This window comes from Arachis ipaensis, chromosome B01 (genome assembly GCF_000816755.2).
Source record: "Arachis ipaensis cultivar K30076 chromosome B01, Araip1.1, whole genome shotgun sequence".
Taxonomy (NCBI): Eukaryota; Viridiplantae; Streptophyta; class Magnoliopsida; order Fabales; family Fabaceae; genus Arachis; species Arachis ipaensis.
Window position 1 is genome coordinate 43,454,631 of NC_029785.2, and position 8,869 is coordinate 43,463,499.

General features: G+C 32.2%; 2 protein-coding genes across 2 annotated transcripts in view; one reads left to right on the forward strand and one right to left on the reverse strand.

Annotated features, from left to right (window-relative positions):
* Positions 1,367–3,025, forward strand: LOC107617852 (transcription repressor MYB5-like). Its single transcript, XM_016319725.2, has 3 exons — positions 1,367–1,666; positions 1,820–1,949; positions 2,625–3,025. The coding sequence occupies exons 1-3, from the start codon at positions 1,519–1,521 to the stop codon at positions 2,935–2,937; spliced, it is 591 nt and encodes a 196-aa protein (XP_016175211.1). The 5' UTR covers positions 1,367–1,518; the 3' UTR covers positions 2,938–3,025.
* The window catches only part of LOC107629768 (probable glycosyltransferase At5g03795), a 6,473-nt gene continuing 1,702 nt past the window's right edge, over positions 4,099–8,869 (reverse strand). Inside the window, exons 2-6 of the mRNA XM_021109320.1 lie at positions 8,601–8,779; positions 7,267–7,569; positions 7,059–7,189; positions 5,677–6,025; positions 4,099–5,155 (exon numbers count right to left, since the gene is read on the reverse strand). Coding sequence (XP_020964979.1) covers positions 4,466–5,155; positions 5,677–6,025; positions 7,059–7,189; positions 7,267–7,569; positions 8,601–8,779 — 1,652 coding nt within the window. The 3' untranslated portion in view covers positions 4,099–4,465. The remainder of the gene's footprint in view (positions 5,156–5,676; positions 6,026–7,058; positions 7,190–7,266; positions 7,570–8,600; positions 8,780–8,869) is intronic.

The window sequence follows — 8,869 nt, forward strand, 5'->3', positions numbered from 1 at the left end:
TCTAGAAGTCGTTTGCGGAATACTAGTCAGAAATTCGGTTCAAAATAAATTTTATCGTGTGGTAAAATAATTAAAGGCTAAGATTTATTCTTAAAGAAATAAATCATGAATAGATGGCTAATCTTAATCTTGGATACAATTACTAAGGTAGAAATTATTTTTACCACTGGTTTCAAAGTTTTCGGTTACAAGAATTTTTTTTCGGCAGACGCAAAACCGTCACTAAAAGTGAATTCCCGGCTCAGAAAGTCTCTAGTGAGAAAAATAAATTAACGGTAAGCTAATATTTATTATTTACTAGTCAAACTTGACTTAGGGGGATTAATTTCCCTCATAAAGTCAATTTTGACCTTATTAATGACTTTTTTCTATTTAATTTTTCAATTTTTCTTTAATTTTTTTTTTTATCATTGGGCCAGCCTCACTATTTTTTATTGGGCTGTGATTCAAAATTTGGCGAAATAAATTTTAAAATACCAAGAAAAGCCTGTTTACCAAAAATCGGGTTCTTACAAAGTTACTTAAGGAATAAAAAATTTGGTCAGTACTTATCAGCAGCAAGTGAACTTCAATTAAAACAAAAATGAAACAAAATTAGTTCAGATTTGAACAAGTAGTCAAAAAGACTCAATCATCAACAAAAATACATCCAATTCATTTCTGGATCCAAATGAACCTCAATTAAACTAAGAAATAAACCAAAATTATTTATCAGAACCAATAAACTAATAACACAGTTTCATTAGATGCCCTAGTTACAGAGAAAAATAATAAAAAATTGAATCAAAGAAATTCGATCTACTAAATAAACGAACTCAGTCCACTAAATCTTAAACCGAACTAATAGAAATGCGAAAAATGCAAAAAATGCGAGAAATGCGAAGAGGAAAAGTGAACATAATAAACAAGTAGTTTTATCAGTACCTTGAAGAATTTTTGTTGTTTTTTTTCTGTGTTTTTTGTTGATGATCTCAAACACACTATTGGATTTTGTAGTAGTTTTCATAGAGAATTTGAAAGATTTTTGAGAGATTTTGAGAGAGATTTTAAATTCTTTTGTTGCAGTTTTGAATAGAAAATATGAATGGTTTTTTATATTAGAGCGCAAAGAAACAAATAACGCTTTTTGGAATTTTGAAACTGTGTACACGTTCTTTTAATGAGAGTGGTCTTTGTTAATATTAAGCCTATTTGGTTAGATTTAAATGGTAATAAGATTTAGATGTGTAACAAAAATCTGAAATATTAAATATGACAAAGATTTATAACTGAAGTCCAAAGAATTAGTCTATATATAATGGAAGTTGACTGGTTGGGGCGTCTCATTTATTTATTTTCACCATCCTAAGGAAGGAAGAAGGGTAGATGCATGAACCCACTGACCCTTCAAATAAGGCATATGCATATATAGTGACCAATCAACCCTTCTTTGATATAATGTCATAACCAAACACAAATATTTATTAAACCTTTGTACTCTTAAAACACGAAAGGAAAAGCCTTAGTCGTCACACACTAATGGCTCCAAAGAATAATAAAAAGTCAACTAAGATATCATCAGTGATGATGAATAGAGGGGCATGGACCCCAGAAGAAGATGATAAACTAGCTCGGTTCATTGAAATTCATGGTGCAAAGAGGTGGAAGACTCTTGCAGTCAAATCAGGTCATCAATATATATATATAGTAGAGACTAGAGACATGTTTTGTTTTGTTTTGTTCTGTTTTGGATCCAACTCAATTTTATTTACAAGCAAAATAAACAAAACTATAATTGTTCTTAACATGTATTACTATATATTATTGTATGATCTGGCAGGTCTAAAAAGATGCGGAAAAAGTTGCAGGCTGAGATGGTTAAACTATCTTAGACCCAATATCAAGAGGGGAAACATAACAATTGAAGAAGAAGACTTGATTCTTAGGCTTCACAAACTTCTAGGAAACAGGTTTGTTAATATATACACAATTGTAATAAGAAATTTTAGAAGATAATATGGAAAGAAGAAAAAAAAAAAAGAAAGGGAAATGTAGGTGCTGAGTAATACATATTTTTTTTCTTTTGTATATTATAGAGACCTATGTCTTTTATCAAATCATTGAATTTGAAAAAAAACAAAACAAAACAAAAAGTTGACCTAATTATGGACTATAATTAAAAAATCATTTGCAATTTAAGGAAACAATTGAAAATGACATGACACTTTTAGAAAATATATAAAAAAAAATTGAAATTGTCACTAAAACTTAAAAAAAAATGCTGGAATTTTTACTAAAAATGTTAAAAAAACACTAAAAGTAAAAGCACTAAAAGTATTGAAATTACTATTCACGTTCACGGTACTCTATATTTAGACAAAAAAAAAATTTCAAACTCGCTCGTTAAATAAAACACACATCTTTATTCAAAAAAAAAAGATAAGAATACTTCAATAAGCATACTTTACAATTGATGTTGAAGGTCTTCTCCTTTTTTCTTTTTTGCGCATGTCATAAATCCAAATATCTAACACTCATTTTATTTCTAACTTTAAACTAAGATTTTAATGTAACCTCTTCTAGTAAAATTTTCTGAATTCATGAAAAGTTTTTTACAGTCTACTACTTCTCCTTTGTGTGTGTAGATGGTCTCTGATAGCTGGGAGGCTTCCAGGGCGAACAGATAATGAAATAAAGAACCACTGGAATTCTCATTTGTGCAAAAAAGTAAATCCCAATGCAGGAGAACCATCAACTTCAACAGCAAAAGAAAGTGGTGCCACACTCAATAATATGGAGGACAGTAAAATAATGTTAGAGCATAATAGAGCCACTAATAATGGGAGTGACGAAAATTTAGATATTAACTTCGATGTGAACGAATTTTTTGATTTCTCTACTGAAGGATCCTTTGGTTTTGATTGGGCAAACAAGTACTTAGAATTTGACGAGTCATGAGAATACAAAAATGAAAAAAGAAATGACATGAAATTGAAATAAATTATTTTGAATTTCAGCTGGTAGAAACGAAATGTGTAAGAATTAATGATTGGTCTTGTATGCAATAAAATTGCTACATTAGCCAATGTTTGTTGATATTTGAAAATAAAGACTAATATGAACTCGTCTATTCTCGTTAAAGACAATGCAACTTCTAGAAAAAAGGGATATTTTGATTCTTAAAATTATTATTTTGAAACCATACGAATCATTTGTAAAAATCTATCAAATAATAACGAAAATTAATTTCATGAGAAGTTTATTTATAATCTATGAGATTTTAAATTCCACAAAATTCTTTTCATTAATAAGATCAACAACCATTACTACTATTATTACCTTTTTCATTATTCTGATCATTATAACTTCCAACTCTGCTACTTCTATTATATAACCATAGTCATCTCTTCTACTTCAATTAATATCAACACTAATACCAACAACATCAACATAACAATTTTTTTATCTAATTTCTTGTGCAATGTTATTTTTCTTTTTCAAAAGTTTTTTGCATTGTAATTATTTTTTTTCTTGTGACACTATTTTTGGCAATGATCTTTATCCATTTGATCACCATCGGTGAAGAAATTATTTTGAAAATGAAGACTAAAGTACAAAATTGATTGTAAAATATTATGACGCTGACAAATCTATTAATAAAAATATTAAAACTAACTTGTAACTATGAAAGATAGGTTTCGATAGATAAAACTACACACTTTAAAATACTATCAAAAATTCCTAAATTACATTCTCTAACCTAATCTAACACTCTCAAATTCTAACTTTATATCATTCCCAATCTTTCAATTCATTTTTCCAAACCTTTTCCTTCCACATCCATTCTATTCCCACATAAAATCCTTTTCCCATCCATAAATTTGGGAGTATTATAGATTAGACTAATGTAAATGTTAATAGGCAAGTTTTGTGGTTGTAAAAATAACTGCATTTCGTCCCATGAGGCTGCTAGAATGATTCAGTGACCTTTTAAGATGGCAACAAAAAAATCCTTCGTTCAATTTGCCATTAAAAATAAGATTTCCTATCAATTTTTGCTGATTCGAATAGTGTGACAATGGGTGTAAATAGGGAAGACGACAAATAGATTCGAATCTATAGAAAACAATATCCATTTCAACCCCTCCTTTCCTCCTTTTGTGTTTCGTTTTTAAGAAATTAAGAACTAATATTATACATTGAAATCTAAATCAAGATAAAGTAACTAGGAAAAAAAACAAAAAAATCTCCCTCAGTTTTTGTACAAAATAAACAATATAGTTCACGGTTAATGGGCTTGGAAATAAAGGCCACAACTCATTCCAAAGATGATAACCATTCTCCAGACATCATCTCCAGATAATAACAATCAAAATTCTTATGCATGATGCCAATCCATCAAGAATACTTTTCATTCCATCCAGAATCTCACCGAAACAGAACTCAGGCATTCAAATTCAATATAAATAGATACCAAAAACGATTTTTACATCTGTGAACTTTGAATCTGGTTCAGCTTGTTGTACCATATTGAATGCAAGATCATGTGAAACAAGTCATATCTTATTGGCCTTGCGTTCCAAAGGAAATGCTTCTGTACCATCTTCACATTATTTTGCATTGTAATATATTTTCTCATAGGAATGGATAATAGAATTTCCTTCAGCTTGGGAATATCTTTCTCAGCCACGACCAAGGAAAAAGCACTCCAGTCCAGAACTTCACTAAAAGGAAGAACAAAGTTATCTGCTATGATCACGGGAACACACTCGTAATATATGGCTTCGACGATTCTAGGGCTGTTGACTTCAAACCCCATCGGACATATACAATATTTACTCGATTTCATGTGTTGGATATATGTCATCCGTTGGGAAACTTTCAAAGGTAAACGCTTGTAGATTTTCATGTCTGCATCATTTCCACCACCCCAATACTTAAGAAGCGTGGGACGCACTCTACCATGCATGCTTCCAGCAAAGAAGGCAAGGATTGGACGTAGCGATACTCTATTTCCCCCAAGATGTCTAAGAGGTCTTCTTGGTGCCCTTATGGTGGTTTCTGGTAGTGAAACGTCTCTTCCTGCTAGGAACACTCCTTCGGACGGATCAGCATTACATAAAGCTTTGATAGTGTTTCTGGCTAATTCCTCATGGCCAGTCACTGTGTATGGACCCTACAAAGATGAGAAAATGATGATGAATTCTATGCATAAATGCAATTGATCATACTTTTGAGGTGCAAATTAAACAAGGACACTGTATATTTTGCTAATCTCTCATAACATTTCCATACTATTTATGCTAAAACAATTATTTTTATTCTTTCAAATAATTGATCTAAAACATGCAGATGCAGAAAAAATATAATTAAAAAGTTGTGATACTCACTAAGTATTGTCAATCTTAGGAAAATCAAATTCTTAGGTGTATAAAACCATTCAGTTGCCTCCACCAAAAAAATCAAACTTCATATGAAGAGCTCACTCTTGACAAGATATTATAGCTTTTATGATTAACAAATGATCAATCTTGCCACACTTATTCTAGTATATAAAAGCTGAATTTCAGGAGAAGGTAAAGCAAAGTAAGCCTTCAAATTCTGTACATTTTAAGGGCTTATGCTTATAAGAGGGTCAATTTTTGACACATTATCAGAATCAACTAATTCTACAGAAACAAGATACATGGTCCATACCCAATCATGGCAAGCAACAAGAAAATGGTCCGACCCAAGTGTGCGGTTCCAGAAAGGATACTTTGCAGCAATCTTGTTCACATAGTCCCTAAGAAAGAGCGATAATGGTTTCAAGTTATGTGACCCAGGCACATAGAGTGCTAATTCCATTTGGCGTGCACTGTATGGAAGATAAAATAAGTGAGCCTTCTCAGGATCCTTGGTGACAAATTGCTTATTTCCCTCCATTAACTTCATAAACCATCCTTCAGAAGCATAGATTCCCTTAAGGAAAGGTGTATGAAAAATGGGCCTTGCTCCATCCCGATATATATAAACTTTGAGTATCGTTTCCATCAGTTCATAGCTCCTAAAATTGAGGCACAATACTGATTCAAGATGGTTTTTAACATAACAGAGAATTCTCTTCATATATCCAAGGTGCAGCATAATCCAAAAACATAAACAGCAACCAATAACAAAGTTTTGCATCATATTCATACTGAGAAATGTTCAAAATTGGTAATTATGAACTAAAAGCATTGAGGAAGATGAAAAACTTATTTATGGGGTACTAAAACAATGTAGCTGAATGTGTATGATGGCATCAGAGTTTAATGAAATACACAGATAGCTCAAAAAATCTTGAAACTCTATCATGTTATGATGATGACAATAAAATAGATATAAAGACCTAGATCACATCATTCAATTGCCAATATTCATTCCTTAAAAACTGGAAAGCTTAGTGAGGATGACTATAGAAAAACAATGGAGTAACTGGGTCCAACAATTTACAGCTACATTAAAAGATATATTTAAATTCCCGATAGTCAAATTTGAATGTTTAATGGATAAACAGGTTGATCACAGTCAATAATGTGACTGACACAAAATATTAAACTTCCCTTTTTTTTTTTCTGAATGATATCTTTTCATTTTATTTAGAACTGTAAGTCTAAATTTAGGCAGAGTGGTTCTTTGGAAAGGTAGTAGACCAAGTGATAATGGAAGCACTGGTTCTTTATTCTTCAGATTCTTTGATGAGTCTATACCTTGTTTTCTTGGTTTGCTTGAATGTTAAGGAGTTTTAAAGAGCATAATAAAGAGGCTTACACGGCATAGAAACAGGGGGATTGGTCACAAGTGGAATATATTCTCAAAAGGTTTGACATAAGGAAATCAATGTGCAGTGATAGAAGCTTATTATGCAAAACTTGACACATTTATGCATGTGACCAACAAATGTGAACTCTTTCACAGTTTTACTCCTAAAGGAAAGTATAAAATAAAATGCTTCAATTCAGTATCATGAATATTAATAAGTATTAACAACAAACCAATCCTTCTTGCAAGATGAATATGTATGCGCCCAAAAATAAAAACAAATAAATTCAAGGTACCTTTTGAAAACAGAAATGTTCCTAAATAAAGAAGCATAGAGATCAGGATCTTCATTAACCAAAGGGGCATTATCAATCTCTTTCTTTGCATACACAAGGGCCTCATGAGGTGGCGACAATTGTATGTGTCTCTGAGAAATATATATGCATCAAATTATTGGTGACTTTATAGAAAAGGTGGTAGGATCAAGGTCTCACCAATTTCTACCTGCTTATAAGAAGGAACACCAAGAGGTGGTGAAAATCTTGTATTTTTTGTTGCATCAGCAAGCTTTTCCTCCCTTTTACTCTTAGAGATTGAACTATTCAGGCGGGTTTCTGCTCTCTCTGACTCAAATGAGACTGATTGTACTACTTCATTTGACGAATTAAGTAAAATAACAGAGTAAGGAAGGCTGAGGCGAACCTGCTGAAGTATTGCCTCTTTGGTGGTGCTGCTATTCAAAGATAGGTGTGATGAATCATTTTCATAAGGAGACTGATCATTTAGTAAATACCTATGTACAAGAATCTGAAACAAAATACTAGATACAGTCAAAACAGCCGCCAGAAGAAACAATCTTCGCCAGTCGATTTTGTGGCCAAAGAAACACCATGATAACTCCCTCATCAGGATAAAGGCAGATTGCCGGAGGGCCCTTTTCATCTCATTATACAAGATATCAGAACCGAACCATTCAAATATCCAAACAAATGCTACGGAGCATAAAAGCTAAGCATGCCATTTCATACATCTCTGTAATCCTAAATGGCACCAGGACAATTCGGATACCTCAGTTCGTCTGTGGGTGCATAACTGCACCAACACAAAGACACTGGAGCTTGACCCAGCCAAAATCCTACATTTATTTCAAGCAAAGTCTTCAAATTTCCCGACCTCAAAACTGAACTATTTCGGGGGAGAAAAAATAAAAAGAGAGACTGCAATATGAGAAAGAATAATATCCAACTTATTAAGTGCAATCCAGTCCACAGATAATAATCTGCACAAAGATTCAAACAATAACCATGTAACCATCAAAAACTACAACAGGGTGAAAATTCAACTACTATGTACTAGCAAGATTACATTAACACTGACAAGTTTCACCGTTGCTTGTTATATTGTTGACAAGTTCATCTCTAACACCATATCGCTATATACTAACTATGCTGTCATACATTAACTTGGCTACTTATATGATATATCACATGCTATCATGATCCAATTCCAAAACAGGCATTATGATATATGATTATAATATAATTGATAGTTTGATACCTATAAATCTACTACACGTGAAGGGAAGGGAAAAGAAAAATTCGCTAAAAATTGAAACAAGTTCCTCTAAGCTTAAGAAATATTTCTCAGAAGCTGATTCATGAACTTATATATTTTCCCTAAGCCATGCACACTGCAAAAAGCAGAATCATCTGAATCTGAATACAGAACCATGTAGCGCAAAAGAAAAATAAGCCTAAATCAAACTAAATTAAAGGAAAATTATATTTGATATTATTAATTAACCATGATTATGAGGAATTGAAGCTTAATGAGGGTACCTGGTTGAAACGGTGGATCTGAATCTGAGGCAGGAAACGAAGAGAGGTAAGGTGCCACCTCAGTTTCAGACCGGGCACGAGCTGTTGCTCTCTCTCACGGCGCCAATTGCCAAACTCAGAACAGCACAGCAATATGAACAACTTCTTCTTCTTTTTCCTTTTTCCAAATATGCTTATAATTTTTTGTGCCAGTTTGAATTAGCTTTTTTGGGTTAAAAAAATACCTTTCATAAAAAAAATATAGAAAATTTTACTTTTTTTTGTTTTAT

What these genes read in the sequence shown, in the direction of transcription:
- LOC107617852 (XM_016319725.2), top strand. Translation starts at nt 1,519, where the DNA reads ATGGCTCCAAAGAATAATAAAAAGTCAACTAAGATATCATCAGTGATG. An exon ending in GACTCTTGCAGTCAAATCAG is followed by an intron (nt 1,667 to 1,819) that starts GTCATCAATATA and finishes ATGATCTGGCAG; the next exon opens with GTCTAAAAAGATGCGGAAAA. An exon ending in CACAAACTTCTAGGAAACAG is followed by an intron (nt 1,950 to 2,624) that starts GTTTGTTAATAT and finishes TTGTGTGTGTAG; the next exon opens with ATGGTCTCTGATAGCTGGGA.